The sequence below is a fragment of the Fundulus heteroclitus genome, chromosome 17 (genome assembly GCF_011125445.2).
Source record: "Fundulus heteroclitus isolate FHET01 chromosome 17, MU-UCD_Fhet_4.1, whole genome shotgun sequence".
In the NCBI taxonomy this organism is placed as follows: Eukaryota; Metazoa; Chordata; class Actinopteri; order Cyprinodontiformes; family Fundulidae; genus Fundulus; species Fundulus heteroclitus.
In genome coordinates, this window is record NC_046377.1 from 13,131,868 (window position 1) to 13,155,591 (window position 23,724).

General features: G+C 37.1%; 1 protein-coding gene across 2 annotated transcripts in view; it reads right to left on the bottom strand.

Annotated features, from left to right (window-relative positions):
* Positions 1 to 23,724, bottom strand: part of plxna4 (plexin A4) — a 301,699-nt gene that overhangs the window by 263,572 nt on the left and 14,403 nt on the right. For both annotated transcript variants that reach the window (XM_036149188.1, XM_012850624.3), the window contains exon 2: positions 2,981 to 4,323. In XM_036149188.1, the coding sequence (XP_036005081.1) occupies positions 2,981 to 4,225 (1,245 nt within the window). In that variant the 5' untranslated portion in view covers positions 4,226 to 4,323. The remainder of the gene's footprint in view (positions 1 to 2,980; positions 4,324 to 23,724) is intronic.

Consider the following 23,724-nt stretch of genomic DNA (forward strand, 5'->3'; position numbering starts at 1 on the left):
GTAAATTGTACAGTTTTGTCCCAGGTACTGGCTGATGAGGCCTGATCAAGGAACTCAAACCCAATAACCACTGGCCTGCTTTTTGTGTCAATGATGTTCATAGCGAAAAACACAGACAGCATCAGCTCCTCTTTCTGTTTCATGTGACTTGCTCTGTCCACAGATATTTGTGCAGAAATCAGATGAAACTCAAAAACCCCAAGTTTAAGCCACAGAGTAATGCTTTCAAGTTTTGCCTGAACACAAAATTAATTGGAACCCAATTAAAATACATAACGAGTTAAATTATCAACAAGTCCTATCAAAACAGAAAGTAAAACATTTAACATTATCACCTAGCACTTTTTAATGAGTTTTTCAAGATTGCAGCTGTGTTTGGTCAGATATATCTTTAGAGGAAAACTATAACGTTATGTAGATTTTAAATCACACATGTAAGAACATTATGGTAGCTTAAGAGTTAACCTTGTGGTGGAAGAGTAAATTAAGGCTATCTTGAAGAAACTCAAGCTGAAAAGACACGTGTGATTCAAGAAAAACAGATACTGCAATGCAATGAACATCATTGATGAGGAAGTGCCGCAATCACAACACTAATGTAGACCATGTAATGCTGATTAAAAGCAGTCAGTTCTTTTCATACAGACTTTAAAAAAATCTCATCTAAAACTTCTGTACTTTCCCAAAGTTCTTAGTCATTTAAATTAATTTAAAAACTAAAAATGCTAAAGTTCACCATGACATTTCTGCAGTGGGAAGGCTTTAAGTATGGAAGCAGAAGAAAAAAACAGACAAAGGAAGAAAAGGAAGAACACGAAGCAGGGAGAAAGCGAGGCAGGACATAAATAAGGAGGGAAGGGAGATAGGAGACGACCAAGGAGGACACATGGAAGGCTGAAACAAAAGGAAAGAAGGAAGGAAGGAGGAGGAGAAAGAAGGAAGGATGATGAGAAAGAAGGGAAGGGGGGACAAAGAATGGTTGTAGGACACAGATTCAGAGACAGAAGGAGAGACAGTAAAGATAGAAGAAATGAGGGAGGAAGAAAAGAGACAGGGATGAAAGGTAAACATTTTGATAAGGGCATACGGAATAAGATCTGGAAATAAAATATTTTTCCATTCCTCTTAATCTTCTCCAATACTTATCAAGAAGTGAAAATACTGAAATCAAATTTCATATTTTTCTAGTCTGCAATAAAGGACATCCCTGGAAAAAAATAAGCGTGTGCACATTCATGTGTTGTTTTTTTATTCCTAAATCAGAGCGTCTTCTTCATGCAGGAACCATAAAACCAAGTCTGCCATCCTCTACACTCAAAGCAGCATGGCATAACGTGTCTAAGAGTGTACAATGTGTGTTTGTGGGTGTTTCAGTATACTTTGTGACTTATTAGTTCAAAGTATCTTTCTGATATGTGTGGAAGAAACATTTAAAGTAACAGAGAAATCCATCTAAAAGTGACCACAAGTAATTTATAAAACTCAACCATGAGACATTAGAAAGAGCTTTGATTGTTCATCTCTCATCTAACATGGAGCATGTCGTCACTGTAAAAACACAATATCATCTTTACTCCATTTAATAGAATACACTTTTTTGAAAGGGGAGTTTTTTTTTTTAAATAAAAATGTTTTTACTCTATCAGGACTTAAAATATGTTTGCTTTTTTCAGTGCATAGGTACGCTCAGGCCCCTGTGTCAGAACTCATCCATCCCCATCCCTTGAGTCCAGTTTCATTTGTTCAGCAGGCCATAATTTATGCACTAGCATCGGCGCAAGGCTAAAATGGCATCATTCCTCAGATCTAACCCCTTTGTGCTCCCTCGCTCTTACTTTCCCTGCCAACGGCTCCACCGCAGGCATGATTTATCAGGCCCTCAAGCCGAAGACAACGGCACCCTGGCACGTGTGCCATGCCAGAGATAGATTAATAGATTAACACAGTTACTTGAGAATGAAACACAAGTGGGGTCAACATCATAATGTCTCAGAGTAAGACATGACTAAGGTCAGGATAATATGTTCTTGGCAGCATCAGGATAAAATTTATGTACCAGTATTATGGCTATGTCTATAGCTGAGTCATCACTTACAGAGTAATAGTATTTGTATCATTTAAGATTACTTTATATAGTTTGATATTGAGCATTGTTTTGATAGAAATTGTTTTTTTATATTATTTCTTAATTGTTTTTTAATATATTTATATATTTATTTACCAGAATATGACTAGCAAAAGTTCAGAAAATGGCTGCAGTTGCCAGGGAAGGTAGCCCAAATATCCAACACCCAATTTAACCTTATTTGTTATGTGCGCAAAGAGAAAAATCAAATGAACTGAACCACTGAATTCGTAATGCTTTTATGGAGAAGGAAATTATGGTAATTTGGCTCCGTGTTCGGCTCCACTGTTTAAAGGGTGAGCAGATTCAAACAGGCAGTGGATGGTGAACATCTCATTGTGACTGGAGGGATTATGAACCCACTGAAGAACATTGTCTTGGTAATTCCCTCTAGTGCAGCAGAGCTCGTTAGAGAAACATTGGTGAGAATCACAACTAATATGCCCCAGAGACACTCGCATATTATTAGCATAACAAGAAATATGAGCATTGTTTTGCTTAAAATTGATTGGCCAATTAAGCACATCTTTTAAAAATGCATACAACATGTTGGATCTGGTTTTGTAACAGAAGACAGAAAAATCTAAAATCTCCAATGCATGTTTTTCACCTGGCTGCAAGGAAAATTTCCCTACGGGGACAAGAATAAAGTTATGTTGATATATATATATATATATATATATATATATATATATATATATATATATATATATATATATATATATATATATATATATATATATATACGCAGTACATTTGGTTCTTAAAAATCTAAATTGGTGTTACAATTTCATCACGTCATTAATTTATTGCAACCAAAAACCTCACATTTGCATTTTGTTGTAGCATACTCACCGCACCGCTGCAAGGAATATCTTTGACTTTCAGCCAGGCCAGATCCAGAGTGCCCTCTCCCTTGTAGCAGGACTTCAACCTTTCCTTGATTTTCTCATTGATCTTTCGAAGTGAGAAAACACACAGAGCAGAGTCCTGGGAGGCCTGCCGCGGACGCCTCTTTTGACCTTTTGAGAAGATGGCAAAAAGCACATCGTCATCTGGGGCCACGTCCAGTGAAGGTGCCAGGATGGAACCAGCTTTTGATAAGTAGGCTGCTTCGAGTAATCTGTACTCCACGTTGCCACTTATGCACCCAATAGGGACCTCGACATATGAGTTGAATGCTGTGTCTGCCTTGCAGAGGCGAACTATCTTGGATGTGTATACCTGTTCCCGACCAGCAGAAGAGGATCCTGTGGTCGGTCCACCTCCCATTTCAGGCTGCAAAGTTAGGAAGTAGACAAAGTTCCCACTAGCAAAGCCATAAATGTAATATATGTCAAAGTCAGGGATGACAGTGAATGTATCCGAGGGGATCTTAATCATAGAGGCCACAAACTCATCATGGAAGACATAGGCAAACATGCCATCCTCCTCTGAGTTTCTGGCCAATTTTCGGCTAGAGATGGTAGGGAAGTACTCAGGTTTACCATCTACTGCTGTGGCTACAAACAGCATGTCTGGAGAAGCATTGCCATAGGAAACAATGACACCAAAAACAGAGCCGCTCTCATTCACGCCAGAGAGGTAGTGCTCTTTCTTGTGGAAGGGCTCTCCCAGTTTGAAGAGGTCATCTAGACGGAGGAGTTTACAGATGCCCTGGTAGAGGCTGCCACAAGCCAGCAACCGGTTCTCCCTATAGTCCATCAAAAGCATCTTGTTTACATTGTTGGTGAGTGTCAGTGGCTCACTGCAAGGCTGAACAATCCGTGGTGGGTAGCACTTGCGGTTGTCTTCATCTGGACCGGTTTCGTGGTACACTTGGACCTCCAAACTCGGAGACAGTTTGTATATGCGATTGACCGCTCCCAAATAAACATTGCCATTGCGATAGTCCACAGCAAGATGGTTAAATGTCCAGTCTGGGGTCTCGGCATAAAATGAGGCATACCCCTCCTCCTGGAGCAACGCTGTGATTACTTGGGATCCAGCACTGTGGGCCTGTGGGGCTTGCACCACCATCTGTGATGCCGAAGGAAGCACCAAACTGAACAGGAAGCAGCATAAGGAAAAATAGGTCCGTATTCTTTTGTGGGATGTCATGGCTGTGCTGAAGGTTGGACAGGTAAGGAGAGGGACAGAGGCACAGTCCAGTACTGTTGCAGGATCAAGCCTGTTCTGAGATGGCGGACATTATGCACCTACAGGGAGAAAGAGAGAGGGGGAAAAAAAGTGAAAACCAGCACATGAACTCCAATATCACCAACAAATTACATTCAAATAAAGTGGTCCTTGCTCTAATTTCCTCTGGCACATATGAAAACAGAGCAAATTAATGCTTTAAACAGGTGTATGTGCCATGCATTTGATACCCTGGAGCAATCTATATCTGGATAAGAAATGGGCTAGAGAGAAAAAAAACTTAGTATGAAATGAGATTGAGATAAAGCACCAGATTTAAAAAAAAGTAATATATGAGATCAGGTACAGAAAATAGGACAGCGGAGGTGGAGTAATGCATTGTCTCAAAGGAGGTGATCAGCATGGCTCTGCACCATCTCTCTGCATGGACTCCTGCCCCTCTCCATCTCTATTTGCCTTTCTGTTCTAGCCTCCATGCCCTTAATTGATTCTCCCCTTGGAATAACAATCTGCATGCTTTGGCGACTTCTCTCTTCTCTCCCAATGGGGCAGCTTACCTGCTGACACCGCAAGCAAAGAGAAAAAGGACCATCTTTCGCTCTTCAGATTACCTACACTCAAATATCCACACTCCCACATCCACACACAAAGAGGGAAGTTTATGAGCCAAAAAGGAACAATTAAGTGGGAAACGCTAACAGTTGCAAAATTAGGCTTCCCCTCAGACCTAAGGTCATTTGCAAAAGCCTCAACATAACAAATACAGGCATGCAAATGCACATTGCTGAAAGCCTTCTTGTAACACAGACTGTATGTAATCATTGCATCCAGGAGTCAATATAAGTGTATACTATCCTTATAGGATGTAAACATCAACACTCATTTATCCCCAAATCACTAGTGTTGCATCTGAGCTCCAAGCATTATTATTGAAATCATCATGTAATTATCAAATAGTAAAGCTACATTAAAGCCTGTTAGGTTCATTTTTTATTTATTTTTTTGTGAACTTCAGGAATATTTTTCTATTTTATGACCCTATGAATGTTCACACCAATGACTGGAACTGATATCCGGTATTAACAAACCACAGATCTCATCCCAGGTTCACATATAAGCATTCATCAAAACGCAACCTCTCAACAGAATTGGCACTCTTCTTTATTTCTCTATAAAGGTGGACTGAGAGCAAGTGCAAAGCAGAGCGGGCTCGCAGCACATAAGAGCTCCAAAGCGGATGATGAGAGGAATAGAAACTGATTCAGAGATAGGTGATGCATGTTCAGATGCGTGTGCAACGAGGCATCATTAGCATAGCTGGAACAAAGTAATGAGGTGAGAAAGAAAAGTGACCAAAACATGGAGATATATCAAATACTTCTGAAACAAACGTTGGTTAGTGACAATTAATTTAAGCCCCAGATTTGGAGGCTAAATCTTCCATCATATTGTCACCTAACAGCTACCAATATCAGTGCTGTTGCTTTTTAAAGAAAAGGCATCCATGGTTTTATTTTCTTTCTACAAGTATCACTCTGAAAAATATAGTGTGCAGTTTTATTAAGTACCCAAACCACCCAACCCCCATTTGCTGAAATTACAGCTTTTGGGATATGTCTCTACCAGCTTCGGAAATCTAAAGGCTGAATTATTAATGATTTTTTTTTTTTTTTTTTAAACAGCTCAACATCAGTCAGATTCGAGGAAGATTTTTTGTGAATCTCAATCCTCCACCATATTCACAATGCAGTGCAGGTCTGGACTTTGACTAGGCCACTTATACACAAAAACATGCCTTCATTTTCCTGCAGGAATTTGAACCTCAAACCTCGACTCAACCCTTTAAATCGCACCTCCCCAACAACTCTGTCCAACTTCCTTGTCCCGGCTGAAGAAAAACACATCCATAGAATGTGCTTGCTACCACCATGTTGTACCATTAGGACAATGTAGTTCAATATCAGTGCCATGCTCATTTTCATTTACATAAAGCTGTTCAGAAAGTCAGAAAGTTAAACTTTAGCCTCACATGGCGAGATAATCTGCTTTCACATGTTTGCTGTGTCCCCATTATCACTTCTGACAAACTGGAAATGGGAGTTCTTGTAATATCCTTCCCACTGTACCATAACTGACAAATCTGTGGATGTCTTGCTAATAGTTATCTGGTCAACTGATTCTCCAACCTGAGCTATGATTATCTGCAGCTCATCTAGAGTTACCTTGTGCCTGATGGTTCATTCCCAGGATTCATTTTCTACTCGTCTACCCTGTTTAGATGGAGGATCCTGTCTTGGTAGGTATTACAGTCCTCTGTGACATGTTTGCAGTCTGGGTTGTTCTTTGATAACCTAAACCTGCTTTAAACTTATTCACAATTTAATTTGTCTGATGCATTTCCATTACTTCAAAATCCTAGACTAATGTTCTCCAACAAACCACTGATGTTTCATATAACAGCTGCATTCAGTTATACATAGCTAGAATACTTACTAATCAAGAGACTTCTGAAGGTAGTTGGCTGCACTGGATTAGTACGTAAGGTTGTCAGAGTAAAAAGGGCTGATTTTGTGCTTCTTTGTGACTGTGTCAGAAAAATCCCTCCAAAAATACATGATGGTGTATGTTTGTATTGAAAAAATATGAAAAATATAAAGCATGAATACTTTTTCACTGCACATGTAGTTGTGAACCAAATAAGACTGCCATTGTTGATTTTGTATTTACTGCAAAATAATGCATATACAAGATTCCATATAGTGCTCACCCACTAAAGAAAGGATGGTGTAAAGAAGAGAGAAAGAAAGAGGTTTAAACAGAGAACCTCAGGAAAGCTGCTGCCACTTGAAGATTGATGATAGGGTACTAAACCCATAAGGTACCGCTAAAAATAAAAAGGGAGTCGAGTATTAATTTCACACCAGTGAGAGCAGCGACCAAGCAAATCCCAGCCAACTTTTCTTTCTGCATTTAAAGCTAAACACTGAATAAAAAAGGAGGAAAACAGTAAAAGCAATTGATACTGAGAAGTTAAACAAAGACTAAAAGGGAATCAAGTGTGAGGCAGGATGATGAAGGGAGACAAAGGGTTTGGTAATCCTTTATCTTCACTTATTCTCCTGTGTATAAACACAACTGCATTAACACTCAGCTTACCGCTACAAACTAAACAAAACACTGCACTATTAGAAAAAGAAAAAAAAAACAAGACAAAAGCTTCATGCAGATTCCCTAGAGAAATGCAAGTTTGGCAGTTGTAAAGCATTAACGCTCTAAAAACACCTCATCAGTGATGCCCCTGCAAAGGCAGCGTGTCTGCCACATAAATTTGTTGCTGAAACGCAATTATCCTCACTGATGGAGAGGAGGGGAGGGGGGGCTCATTTAACTGCTGTTTGCCTTTGCCTCCTAATCATCAAACTCCATTAATTAAAGCTTGCTCTGGTTCTGAGGATTTATACATCAGACATGAGTGCACACATATGGACATAAAGAGTGACTGATATTCTAAAGCATAGTTGATCTTTGACGCGATGTGCCATTACTGCCCAACTTTTCCATTGCTTTTTCTGCATTCTTTATAAAGTCAGATGCAATACTTGCAATAAAAAGAAGGAACAGTGATGGTTAAAACCGAATGAAAATTCACTGTAGAGTAACTGTTATTTCACATGTCTAAAATAGCAATGTTGGTTTGCTTTTACAAAGTTGTAAAACCACAAACCAACCCAAAAATACAGTCAATGTGATGCAAAATACAGATAAACCTATGGATTCTGTGATGCTGGTGTCACTCCTCGTCAATGGATGCATAAAACTATACAACAAACATTTAAATAATAACACACACCCCATTGTCAACTAACTAATATGAATCATGGTTAGCATTATGGCATTAATCATGTGGAAAAAAGGGAGTTAACCCCCTCCCCAATCCAGGCTTGGATCCTTTAATTTAGGTATAGAAAGACAGATTTGGACTAAATTATTTATAAATTCCATGGCTGCTTTCATGCATTCATAGTATGCATGTTATTCAAATTATTGGCAAATTTTCTCTCTCTCTCTCTCTCTCTCTCATAATCTAAGCTGCTGCAATATAAGTAGATAGGTAGTAGGTTTTTGCATTAGCATTTTGCATTTTTCATTTTTTTTTTGCATTTTTCTTAATAAAATTGCCAATCTCCATTTTTAGTGTCAAGTTATAATTTCCCTTATTATGGTTTGCAGGCAACTGTTTTATGCTCAGGTTTAGAAGCTGAATTGGAAAACTTTAGTGTCTTATTTCACACCTAAATGGAGTGTTGAACTTGTAAAACAGCCTTTTAGGAGTTTATCTGGTAAAGGTTTTTTATCAAGCTAATCATTATTTGCGTTTTTTGGTATCCAAGTGCCATAACAACCGAAACATTATTTCATGCGAACTTGCTAAGTGAGAACAGGGTTGGTCTCTACTTAGTTTTGCTGTCAATTTGTGCTGTTAATTTCCATCATCTGCTCCATTTATCAAAGGTTAAGTCATTAAGGCCCATGTGAAATGAAGTCTGTCAACAGAAAGGAAACACTGAAAGTTCATTGTGGTTTAAATATTATTCAAGAGACGACACTAAGAATCAAGCCTTTTAACTTTGTTTTTGTTGGATTTTAACTAAACCCCCTCCTCAATCCTTCCCCATGTTGGGTTAAAGCTCATACTAGCTAGGGTTCTAGAGTCCTCTGAATCTAACGAGTATTACCCTGCTTAGAGTTCCTGTGAGACCTTTTTAGCTAGATAAGTAGGACACGACCGATCTACTAATGACCTCCCTTCTAGGCTTCCAGGGCCCCACCCTTTTTCAGTGGACAAGTTGGGCAACCTGGTAGCCTGAGGCCACCGATTTGCTGTCCACCGCCCTAGTTAACGGTGGCTCCTACTATTACACAACGGCACTTTTTATTGGATCGGTTAATTTTTAGTGACTCAAAAGTCCCTAAGGGTGTTGTTTATTAAATGTTGCTACAGGTAACCTTCTAAATAATTTTAGAAATATGCACCATTTCTGTTTTACAACCATTAAAGAACTGAAATGTTGACTCAATAATTGAATGTCCACAACTCCTAATAGAATTTGATATGCTTCTTTAGTTAGTACACTTTTAGCAGGGAATTAGTAACAGCATTATTAATCAACAGAAATCACAAATTAAAATGTAACCAACTTCCTAACTCTTATCTAAGTCTGAATGCTAATATGTTCAGGAGAGGCTTTTGAAATTAGAGGAGCAGACTGACCCATGCCGCAGATGGAATCCCAAAGTGTTTCTGATTTCTGGGCGAAGGAGTTGTTCGGATGAAAAACTTTCCTCCTCTCAATGGCAACACTGTTGTCTGGATAATGTCCTGCTCACCAAGACTCATGACTTGAGTCTCCGTCCTGACAACAAGGGCAGAGGTTCATCTTTTTGGCTTGACAAGTTGTTTCAGCTTCAGCTCTGAAATCTGCTGGGTGAGACTCCCATCTCTGGAACATCCAGGTTGCTTTCATTGACGAGTTCAAAGCCACAGCGGCGCTTCTAACAAACTGGCCCTGAATTGTGAAAGGGCATTGGACTCTTCGGTCTTGGGTCTTCTTTCTTAAATCTTCTTTATTGAATCTACCATCAACTCAACCAGCTACAGTCAACAGGTTTCTTCCTCTTTGAGTCATCCATCACCCCCTCTTTCAACTTTTACTTGTCAAACCCAAGATTACTCCACAGTTACACTGAACACGTTCAAAACATACTTCTTTTCAGCCTAACACATCTACTTTTATTAAAAACAGCCGTTCTTATCTTATTTTGTTTGTTCACTACATAAGTGCTAGAGCCTTTAATAAAAAGAAAATAATCAAATCCTTACAGCTTCAGAGGTTTAATGTTATGTTTTTTTTGTGGTATTTTTAATGTCCAAATTATCTATTAATTTATGAATAACATGGAATATGAACGAGCTCACCACACCACCAACTGTGGCAACTTGACAACTTTTAGAATTGCAGTTCGTCTATCATTTCTTTAAATGTATTTTATAAATTAATTGTTTTCTCTATATGTATCGCTTTTGTTTTATTAGTTGAACATAAAGTTAAATAAGATTAAAGAATGTTTTTTCCCTGTGTTTTAATCTGCTCCAGAAAGCAGTGCAGCTTTGCAGCTATAGTGGAACTGAGGTGACTTCCTTTGATGGTAACATTTAGATTATTTTATTCTGTCAGTCTGTATATGCTGTTTGTTGAGGGTCTGTTATTGGGGACAGTTTTGTTACAGAATAGATTGGAATTGATGTCTGACTATGAATATTAGTGTGTAGTTCGCGTCTTATGAACTGCCGGACTGAATATAATTTATTGTGATCTATATACAGTCATGTGGAAAATAAAGTGGTTTAACTGCATGTACAAAAAAAGAGTTAAGCTTGTTTTATTTGCATACAAAAATTAATAATAATGCATTTTCTAGCTGAGGAGACAGGACTACTCCACCCCCAAACAGCTAGTTTGGGGTGAAGTTCTTTAACACTGTGTTAAAGTACTTCAGTGAGACTATTCTTGTAGCCATCAACCAATTCTAATATATCAGTGTATTTTCTTTCTTAGTTTTCAGTCTGTCCTTGGTGGATTTACTGGGGTGTTTTGGATTATTGTCGTGTTTCAGCATCCAGTTCTGCTTCAGCTTTTTAATTATTTATTTATTAAAAACTTTAAACCCCATCTGCCCAGAGAACATTATTCTAGAGATCTGAATCTTTGTTTTTGTTTTCTCTGTCTTTTGTGTTCTTCTAAAGGAGAGCAAAGGTGAAGTCTCTGATTGTCCAGACAAGTCCTTTCACGTCAACACTATAGAGAGTCTGCTGTTGGTCCTGTGATGACATTGTAGAGTTTTGTAGACTTGCTTTAACATCTTGCAGTATGCTCTTGGGGTGAACTTTTAATGCCTTCCTTGTTACATATTGTATGCTGGGGGAAGGTGTAATGAACTGTGTGGGTTAATACACCCAAGAACCGAACATTTTCACTTATCCAGTGGTTGCTTCGGCATCCTTGAACCTGGACTACAAAATATTGGAGAAAGTCGGCGTTGCGAAATTGGTAAGCCAGAAGTCCATGACCTTGTTTAGCAGTTTGACGGCAAATATTGTGACGTAATTGTTCAAAAGCTGCAATAGAGAATAGAGGAAACTGAATGGCTTGAAAAATACGACCCATACATAATATTAAGATATCTACGCAGCACTTTGAGAGACTACATTCAAATTTTTGCACTCCTCTCCCACAGACTCAATGTACACAACAAAATGTATTTAGGGTTAAAAAGTGAATTTTCCATGACATATCTCCTTTAAACCTCCTTTCAAATGCTAATTAATGTTGTTATCATCATGCATCTTATGCAATACACCTTTGTTTAATATTTCCCATTTTAAGAAGAAATAAATGCGAGGGTGTCCTAATGTAATCCTCACTAGAAATTGCATTATTATAAGCGTTTCCTATTTTTTTATTTATTTCATATTATATAACATAAATGTTTCAGTAATGTTCAAATCTGCATTAGATATCCACATGACCAAATGTTAAATCCAATCTTTCATAGGGGTCCTATTTTTTCACATACCTGTATAAAGACACCAGACTTTGTTAAAACCAACATGTCAAGGACATATAAAGATATCAGGTTACTACAGTACATATCCGTGTTCTACTGAACTGAAGTAGAAGGCACACACAAGAAGAAATATGTACATACTTTAAGTGTGTCAATTATTTGTGTGGGATTTAAAACAAACAAAATATTTAATTCTGAATATTCCAGGAATATAGTAGGGGTTACTTCTTTTCTACCTTTGTTTTCAATATGTTAAGTAAATCCATCAAAAGGCATATAAGAGGATATATATATATATATATATATATATATATATATATATATATATATATATATATATATATATATATATATATATATATATATATATATATATATACACATACATACATACATACACAACATCAAGTTAAACAGTCCTCCATTAAAAAGAATATTGTCAAAAATGAGAAGAGCATCTTCAATCAAGTCTGTCATTTCTTAAGTCAAACAGAACAGAAAAGCTGTCATCTTGGCTATTGGACAGGGGGAAATACTTTACTCACGCACAGACAAAACACAACCAACACTTTTAGCTCAAAGACCATTTAAATAACTTGTTTCATAGAAAGCACTTTGATGGTTACAGGGCTAATTTGGGGCACAACAACAATCAGAAAATACTAAATAGACGTGACAGGAACCATTTTACTTTGGCAACATCAGAGCTACAAGCAGAGATGACAGTAAAAAAAAGAAAAAAAAGATGACAAATAAATAGGCTTCAACAAAGTAACCCCCTTCTATGAAAAGCCTGAAAGAAAAGAAAAGCGTTTATCTGGGTGAAATTACTAGGAAATGAAACAGCTGCCAATTTCTTTTGGAAACAGCCTACCTTCTCACAACAATAACAAAAATATCTTCCTTGGAAACCAGCCTTATGAGTAAACCAGGATCACGAGAGGAGTGGGTGAGAAGTGAGGCAATTACACAAATAAAAGTGCTGCAGATTTTTAAGGCAATCTATTTCATGTGTAAAGGAAGTAAATGAATGGCAACGTCTCACACAAGCAAACAAAAAAGAAAAAAGAAATTAAGGCAGCACATACGATAAGTGATCATTCAAATATTGACCGATTAAAATAAGAAAGTTCAACTAATTACTTGTAAAAGCCAGTGAGATGATGGCAGACCTCAGAAAAGTCCCTGTTGAGAGACCTGGTCTAGAATATATTCTTTAATCATCCTAAAGCACTGATAGAGAATTCTAACAAGAAATTATTTATTTTATTTTATCCATAATTAGTTATGAATTTAAAAGAACAATTATTAGTTATTTTTTCCATCTTCTTTTCCTAAGGAAATAAAGTTTATTGTGTTGCCTTTTTTTTTTTTTGCAAAACTGACCAAAATGTTGCAATCAACTTCTGATTGCCATTGTAATCTTTCAAACTGATCCTTGTTGATTATTGATAGAGAGTTTATTGGCAACTACATATTTCTTCACTTCATAGTTGTTGGATTCCTCTTAAATATTTACACTAATAAAGATATGACCTTATGTATAAAATGCCTTTCTTTTAGCTTACATTTAGTTGAGGGCTTTAACACCATCTTCAAATATGAACAAAATTTGCTGACCTCACATATTTAATGATCCAAGTTCACTTTTATTTATAAAAGGTTAATCTCAGAAGAAAGTTTGCATTCAAAAGAAAAACTTTCATAGTTTAAAACACAATTGATGTAAGACAGAATAAAAATGTGGGATCTTTTTGGAGTACATACCTTTAAGTTTTACTTTAACTATATCTCTGTAGAAAACAAAACAAAAAGATGATTTTAAATGTTTTGTCATGACAACTTCTTGTATCATGAATCATTTCTCTTTCAATGCTAATATGCAATATTGTTCTGGCTATAGTGACAGAAGAAGCAGCTTGATGAGCAACAATGTTACCAACAAACACAGGAAGACTCAGTAACAAAAGGCAGAAAAATAGACTGCAATAAAAAAAGACACAGTAGGAAGGATTCCTAAAGATAGAGATGTGTCCCAAATCAGGGGATGCAAGGATTGGAGTGGACCGCCAACCCTCCTTCCCGTCCCACCAAAAAGCAACCAAGCCCGCCTGCCTGCCTGCTGAGCTTTGGCACTGACCAGAGAAGAAAGCCCTGCTATGAACAGTAACAACACCGCAGGACTGCAGCAAAACAAAGTCCCTAAACGCACTCCAACATCCATTTAATGCATGTTTGTACATATGCCTCTTAATCTGCAAACACAAACATAACACTACACAGCTGAACACACTCCATCACTACAATTCTGTCTGAAACACACACAAATCTGGCAAATCGAAGAACAGGATTTTCTATTCATACTATTAGGAAAACAATAAATAAAATCTTTCCAAATAATTTCACAGTGTCTCAAAATTTAAATACAAACCACACTGCATTTGCAGTTTATTCTAGGAAAATGACAAACATCTTATTTCCATGATGCAGGTATGCCACAGCACATCTGTCCTTTAAGAGATGCTTTCACTTTTACAGTAGAAGCAAACAACTGTTTTCATTCAAACAAAACAATTCAAGTCATTCCTGTTGTGACCAGCGACAACTGCACTCCAACAACAAACCGCAACAATGTTATTATCAATCATAGCCAGATGTAATTACTATGTAGGATAATAATTGGGCAGCCCTTTCATTTAAAAGACAACAGTTTAAGTAATGAATAGGGAGAGAGTAGGTCCAACACGAGCACCACAATAAACTGACCCCTGCTGATACAATAAACAGATGGCATACCCACTTCTCTCAGGAAGGCAGCAGAGGGGGGAAAAACGAGGACACAGAGGATAGAAGGCGGGTTGTCCTTGGTGTTTACATCAAGACGTGGATTAGCAGCATGGATTACTGTCACAAAATACCCCGTCAAGATCAGGGTTAGGAGGTCTAATCCACCACAGAGCTGTTGATATTGCAGTGAAAGCCTTCAGATTGTACTGTCAACTGGGTACATGTCAAGTAAATGCAAGAACACAGACGGGGAGACGAACACCATGACTACACATGTAGCAATCAAAAGTGTTTACAAGTATCAAGATGCCTCAAATGACAATTTATGAATAATTCAAATATTTGAGATTTAAAACGGCACATTCCAAGGGAAATCATATGAGCGATTACTCAATTTACACCAAACAGACTTTTCTGTTCCCTGAAGAACGTCAAACAGTAACACAACATTTCGTCTTGAAGCACTTCTTACTTGTAACCAATCGTTAATAAAAGCAAAATGAAAAAAAAATAGACTACATAGTTAAATGGAAAGATTAGTGTGTATTTTTGCCTTTCTTTAAGCAATTTCCACTGCAACCATAAACAATAACAATAAACTAAACCCTAGGTTCAGGAAGAAATGGGAAATTAACTCAAACTGTGAGTTGATTCAAACCTCACCTGAGACATATTTCAGTAAAACCATTTTTCTCATGCACATTTATTGCCTGCAGATTGGAAATCTTACTGTAATTTCTTTTTTTCTGACATGCATAAGAAATAGTGGTAGTTAGAATTACTTTTGAATTCAGCTTCACATTTGCTGGTAAAATCCAGAAAGGGCCATTTTAAAATGTCCACTGGTGACATGTTGCCTTCCCTGAGCCTTATAAACCAAATTAATTTAGAAAGCTTGTATCAGTCTTGTCCATTTTATTTATCTGAATAGTTTTTTTTTACCGTATAAAGCCCCCAGAACCATTGTGAAAGAGGGTTTTTAATGTTCCTGAAAGTAAAACTAACATCATGTGGACAAGGCTTTGATTTATCATCATGAACTTAGTTATGTTGTTAATTTTCCACTAAACACCAGTGGCAATGCTTAGGGAAGAAGAAGAAAACTGCACAAATTAATGAATATCAGAAACAGACTTTTTATCTCACAGTCCTAATCATTACCCACAAATCTCAACAGCACAGTAAAAGTAACTTTTTTTAATGCTAATTTACTCATGTAGTCCAGAGTCAAACTCTAAATTATTCATTCCCCTGGCAGATTTTGGACATCAAAATTTTTTTAGATTTTTTTTCTTCTAACTAGAAGCAATATGAACATGTTGGAGTAACCAAGTCATAATCCACACTTAGTCCAATAGAGAATTTGTGGCGGGAGCTAAAGATTAGGATGATGGCAAGGAGGCTTTAATTGTTGACATATTGGTGGAAACATGCAAAAAGCTGGTTAGTACTCGTGAAAACATTTCCATGGCTATAAAGCTAATAAAACAGTTATTGATAAGAAAATAAAGAATTTGAAGTGCCAATTTACATGAAAATGTTTGAAAAAAAAAACAATAGATGCACCTTGTACATAATTTTCTTATCTTTTAAGAGATTAATATCTATCAATGTTTATTTTGTATCAGGAACAAAGTTCTTTATTGAATAAAAATAGTTTATAATTAAATCTTCTAGGGGCACAAATAAAATTGAGCTTAACTTTAAATGTGTCAAAGAACAATTCTGGTCTCCCCATTTTCCCCAGAATAAGGAGCACTTGAAAGAAGAGGTCCAGGCAAATACCCATCCAAGAAAACCCCTATTTGTCAAGGAGGAAATGGCAGACATCTGCCAGTCTTCTCTCTTGTTAAGTCTCTTTCATTTTTTGTTCCTGCTTACCGTCTTTGCTCTCACATCTGGGGATTAGAAATCCTCCCCCTTTGTAGTATAAAGTTCAGATACAGTTCATTTTCCTAACATATATTTCGCAACATAGCCATCTGGGAACTGTGACTTCAGTTTCAATATAACTACTCAGATTCCCCTTAAACAATCTTTTGTTTCCCAACAAGGTAACTCAAACATATAACATGCCGATACACCCACATGCTCGCTCTGGCTTGGCTCAGGCTGCAATAGATGCTCATGTGGTTTGTGATTGGCAGTGTGTTATCAGAGCAGATCTAGATCTCCAAGTCATTAAGACTGTTGAAAGATTGCCATTAGCACCTCCCTCTGATCGGGTCAGACTTAGACAGAGCGACTGAAAGGGAGGCCTCTTGGATTTGACACAGAACCACAACCACAGAGAAGAAGTTTCAGAGTGTAATAATCAATATCTGGTAATCATAGTCTGATTGTACAAGAATAGTTGGGTAATGACAAGGATTCGTTCAGAGAGATTTAATGATCTATCATACAACTCAAGATGAAATGTATATGATCCCCTTCTGGATTTACTAAATGCCAAATGTAGAGTTGTGGGGAAATATTAAACCTTGTGTCCAAGCTGTCATCACCTTGATGCCAATGCTTCACCTCTCCCTTAGCTCCCCCTACTCAACATACCCATGAGGAGTTCTCCTTTAAAGCTGGAGATTTAACCTCTTAAAGCCCCACAAACTAATTTTCAAGTGGCTCTCCCCCTACAGGACATTTTGGAAAAACAGTGAGTATTTACTGTCGTAAATATTTGTGCCCCTTCTCATGGCTGCCGTAAAGCTGTTTTTCTTACCACGAGAACGAGAACAAAGCTGCAAGACAAACTCCAGGTTGGCTCACAAACAGTTGCAAGTGTAGTTTTTCAGCTAGAGACACTAATCTCATAAACACTTAGAAGACTTAGAAGAGGGTATATTAAGATAAAAATTAAGATAAAAATATTACTTAGTGTGGCTTTAAAACCTGACAGCTGTAGTCTAAAAACAGGCTTTTTGATATCTAAAAAATATCTATTCCTTTTCAAACATTTTTGTTTCTCCTGACAGATCCTTAACCGAGGTTTACAACTGATCAAAAATATATATTTGAAGAGGAATTAATTTGTTCAGCCTTCAGATGTATAAAAGTCTATGTTTGGACCAAGATTCTTGGGTCTCAAAGCTATATTTGGTAATACTGCTCAGAAATACTTTTTGTTATACTGGGTGACCTGGTCTTTCAGTCCAGACAGTAGTCGATGCATTATGTATTGAGAAAAAGGACGTTAAAAAATTAGATATGTGTGAAAGCTGCAGGCCTCTAAAATCTCTGACCAATCCCTGCCAGTCCATATACCAGGGATTGCTCAGAGTTTGGCCCTACTCTCACCCTCCTCTGTCTCTCAAGTTCAGGGGGAATCACCTCATCTATTGGTTGTTCCACATGCCAATCATTCTGACGCGCTCACATAACGCCAGTGTGCGTGCTCGTTCCTTGTTAGTTTCCGCTTCCTGGCTTCCGCTTCCTAGTGTTTATGTATCCTGTTAGCTTAGCGGTTAGCTTCGGGGTTAGACATTCATTGTAGCTCCGCTGCTTACACCCTATAATGTTTATGAGAAGAAGAAGAAAGCCTCAGTAGAAAGAAATAAGACCAGAGTAGATTTGGGAGATTTTTTTCACACGATCCCCCTGAGGAGCAGAAGAGCAGGTAAGACAATCTTGCGCATGCTCAGTTATTCAAAAGGGGACTTGGGGAATGTTACGGAAAAATCGCAGACTCTACCTTTAAGAGGTTAAGTAAAATTTGTGTTCACTTTCTCCTTAACCATCTTTGACCTCCTAACCCAATCTTCTTGATTCTTATTTGACGTCAAGCATTCATTTTCCACTCATCACAATATTTAATTCTTATAGTAACCTTGTAGGTAGAATGAGTGGATATTTTGCTTCACCATAGGCAACACTGAAATAAGGCTAAACACTGGTTTCTGTATGATGGTATATCAGTGACATACAATCAAAGAGCGATGCGTTTAAGTGCTTCAGCGGAAGGCAACAGGACTTTTTTCCCCGTGAAGACGTTTCTAATCCAAAAGGCTCTTCAATTCTAAACATGGTTGGAACAAACAGGCTTCGAAATTGCAGTCAGAAGAATCACCCTAATAGGGCTATTAAGGTCACTAATGGGGCAATTAGGGCAATGCGAGTCGCTGGCCCAACCCTCTGTTCAACTCAATGTTTGTGTAGTTGTTGCTTGACGATCCAAACATCTTTTGGATGACAGGCGAAACGTCTTCAAGAAACAACAGAAATCACCCAGTGACCTTCCACTTGGGCACTTAGGGTTGTCATCTCCTGGGTGGCTGAAAATCTAAACCAAAGCCTTTCTTTTAGCTTTAAGGATCTCCAAAGTACCATTGCGTATAATTCTATAACTGTGTTTTTCTGCATGTGAATTTAACTTCCTGAATGTTACATGAGTTTTGTCAGTATGACCAGTAATGCACTGAGACATCAGCTGGTGATGGGAATCAGACGATTTTGCTGGCTGATCAGCCATGATCAGTGAGCAGCTAGTTTAAAACTTTTAAATCTTTTTCTGTAAGCATTACCATGTTATGCTTTCAATTTCAATTTTAAATTTTGGAAACTTATTAAGTGAAAACTTAAAGTTAGCCCTTTTCAGAGTCAGTGAGGTGTATAGGATGAACTTGGAGGCAGCACAAACACTGTAAGCTGTTTGTATTTTGTGTAATTTTTAAGCTTTCTATTTGGGTACACAAGTCAGTTCTCTGCCCCCAGATGTCAATTTGTACCCTGGCAAATTGGTGAAGGAACAAACTGACCTAGTGAAAACTTCAGCACAAGATAATTTACGCAATTAAGTTTTTAAAAATTCTGGAAGCAATTAAGCATACCATATTTGGAAATGTTGATAGCCTTTTGAAAATCACCAAATTACTGTATTTTATTGGATAAATCACTACATTTTATTGCACAGTAGTTTTCACCTGGTTAGGGTTTGGAACCATTTTATGAGTGACCTAACCCCTTAATGTCAAGGTGTGATGCAAATTGAGCAATTCTCAAATATATTGAGTGAAAATATGGCACAGCTCATTGAAAATATAGCAAAATTGTCCTATCAAAACAATTTAGTTACACCTTCAAGCAATAATCAAAATTGGCACAGTCGGTAACAGTAATTTTTAAACTGACTGTTTTTATGCCATATATATTAAATTAAAAAAGGCAAACTAATTAAAAACGAACATCCATATCTCAGTTCATACCTGCAATTTACACCGCTTAATTAGTATATGTACACAAACTTTGAGGTATTCGGTTAAAGTGTGAAACGGCAGATGTCAACTTGCATTAAGGTACATAATTGCCACCAAATACTTTGTTATTCTTCTTTTGTTTCTGTCCTTAACTTTTTTTACTATTGGTTCAAACAATATATGCCACCTGGGAACCACTTTTTGGTCCCTACCCAACAGGTGCGATAAACTGCTCTATTATAAACAGACTGAAAGCTATTTAAAATGTTACCAACACATCATTGTGTCTTTCAAAAGTAGTTTGACTCAACGAATGTCCACTTTGACATATGGTGATGTGTCACCTTTGCTCCTAATATGATTAACTAATAACCTCTTAAGCAGCAATGTCAGAAAGAATTATTTAAAATGCTAGTAGTAATTACATTCTTTAAAACAGAAATCAGAACCAGCTATAACCAGTATCAGAAACCAGTAAAATGTGTTCATAAAAACATGCTAGCCATGTTAACTACATATTACTAAAGAGTAATATGGTCAGCAATATTATTTTTGCTTCTGCATTAGCTCACAACCACAAACATAATAAGAAAAACACACCCACTTAGGATTCCAGGTGTCAACTCTAAAGTTTAAGTCAATCTTTAGTCAAATCAAACTATGCTTTGAGAGGACTTGACCTTTAGAAACGGTGGCATCCTGCAAACCCAGTCAAATTTGTACATTCATACTGTTCCCTTCCCCCAATCACCTGCTCTATTCATTAATATCCAGACAGTGCAGTCACACAGAAAGCTGTTGTAAATCATGAATCATATCACTCCATTTTGTACATGGAATACTTCAGGCCTCCAATCATAATGAAACCGCTGTAACGGAAGTAATATTAATGGAGAAAGATAGTTAAAACCACTCAGACAGTGAGACTCCAGAATCAAAGAAAATATCTGTGACAAGATGCAGGGATTAAAAGGTTCTCAAACTAAAAACGAAAAGCAGAACATATCTAAAGCATGCACCACCCAAAACACTGCTTCATTAATGTCGAGGCATTGTATTCCAGGAGACACTAAAGCACTGTCTGTGAGTACAACCACCCAAGGATATGAAAACTAAAAAAAGAAATAAAAACAAAATAGAAGCTATGTTTTAATTTGGAGTTTCTTTAATTAAATTTTAGCATTTCCAATTTTGGGGCATCAGTACAGAAATGTAAGGACATGTTTTGAAACAATAAAATGTTCCCCTCTTACTATGAAATCAAGCCAGCAGCCAACTAAACTAAAACAGAACAGAACAGCGTGGCTTGTTTGCTTTCATATTTAAAGCCTACACTGCCAGCGGGGTAATGAAACATCAGTGCTTACACACAAATGTGCTTCTAAAAACAAATTGACGGTTAACATGAGTTGGGAGTAGAAAATTTACAGGTGGATTATGCAGTAGTGAAAAATCATCTTGCCAGGTCAGAGAAAAAGCAGCAGTAACTTTAACTTAACCCTTTTGCTGTGATCAAGCCTGTGCAGGATGATAAAAATGGGCCATGCAAATTAAATCCAGGGAATATGAAAAACACAGTTTAATTTCCTGTATTAACATACCAGATTACCTTCAGCGAAAAGCCTCAACATCTAGACATACTGACAGAGCTTCAGAGAGAAGGTGCCGACCAAGTTTAAGGACTGTTGGTGCCTGGAGGGACAACGCATACAGCTTTCACTGGATTATTTAAATAAATCAGCTTTGGGAAAAGGAGAACAGTCAAACAACAAGAGAATTTCACAGTGGCAGTGCCAAGACAGAGCTGTAAATTACCACAGAAAAAAAAACAGCTTTATGACAAGCCAAAGTTATTGGTTTCTAAGCAACCCTCTGGCAAAAATGTGCTTTTCTGATGAAGTCACATCACAAGGTCAGACCTGCTTAGGCTCAAATATCTCATGATGACAATTTCCTTCTTATGTCTCCCCAGATTTTAATTCATCTTTACTCTACATCATTCAATGACTGCAGGTAGTTGCGGCATTTTTCGTCCTTCCTCTAAACAGTGAAGTTTGATCATTCTGGAGGCTTTGTGGCGATTAAAATAAAATATTAAACGGCTGCCTTAATTTGTCTCTAAATCTTCCTACTCTGCTTTCTAAATTCACCTTGCAAGTTGACACTGACTTGGATAAAAATCATCTAAAATAAAACCAGAAAAAGGTGCTGACTACATAAGGGCAAGACATAGGAAAAGTTTCTTTAAGTCCCCTTTTTAACTGTCCAATGCACCCTTTGTATAAAACACAAGTATAAAGACAAACACATCGACACTAAAGCAGATCACAATGCACATCTGTGAGCCCCATCAGAGGATGATTTGGTTTACTCAAAGCCCCTGGATTACAGCTCTCCCTTATAATCCTTGCAAGACATGTATTTAAGATCCCAGTTCTGGTTTATGATGCACAGCTGGAACAAGAATCGCTGCTTGTTTCATTATTAATCTGTTAGATTTTCTTCTAGTTTAACATCTCTTAATCTCATATTATTCGCCTCAGAAAAATAATAAAGGAAACACAAACCAGTAAACCAGAATTATGACATTGAACTTTAGAAAAAGACCATTGGGTTAGTTTAAATACACTTTCTTGACAAAAACAACTACTACAAAGCTACCAAGTTGCACTACACACTTTGAAAACTGTGGAATCTACAGTACATTAGTAGCAGCCGGTGTTATTAGGAAACCAAATATTTTATATATCTATATATATCCATCTATATAAATGAAGTCAAAATCAAAATAATAAATAAAATGGTTGAAAGTGTAAAATCACACTCATACTATTATAGCTCAAACCTAGCAGCTACCACAGCTACTAATAAACTATTGTAAATTAGCTTTAAATAAAAATACATAAAAAACAGAATCACTAATTAGATTTACATTATTTGATGATCTTATGTTTCTATCAATATTAACCATATTTTTAACGAAAATTTACCATGAATAAAAATTTTATTTAAAAAAAACAAAACAAACAAAAAAAAACATATGATAATTTACCTTAAATACCCCAGATTAGCTTTTGCATTGTATCCAGCACAACAAAAGGCCAATGTGAAGGGCAGGAAGGACACCAACACATTTACTGAATGTGACTTTTTGGTTTCACTGTCACAGACTTGCAGCCTTGTTCCAACTACCTTTTTGGGAAAAATAAAAATCATGTCATAGTTTGTCTTCCTGTTCAGATGCTTATCCAGGACACATCATCTCAGTCTAGGCCATGTGGGATAGATGGAAAATGTGAGACACACCAGTGAAGACAGAATGTCTACACCTGCAGAGACTTGTAGCCTCGGCTGTAACGATCTCAGAAAACTGAAAAATGAGCAGTTTGACAAGATGTGTCAAATGTGCCCTCACAGCTGCTGAGATATTCCAGTTTTAAACACATTCAGTGAATTGGGCCGTACGACTGCTACCAGATCTGATAAACGAGTAGAAGTGGCAAAATGGATGTGTAATTTCCATAAAAGGTCAAATTGAAAATGAGAAATTTATTATAGGGAATGACTATGATTGAATGACTTGATATTTAAGCTCCTCTGCAAACTAAATATGTTCCCATGTCCTGAAATTATTTCTAAAAATGTACTTGTGCACACGTGTAAATTCATTTCCTTGCACCATTTTTGATACACATGCAAATACTAAAACCAACGTTGTCATAAAGTCATAGTGGGTAATAATTGCCTGTAATTTTAAATAATTGTCTATAATTATGGAAAGCAGCCCAGTGTGAGCTAGAAATGGAAGTGTTTACAATGTTAATATTTAAGTAGTCAAATCAATGCTGTATAATTATTCCC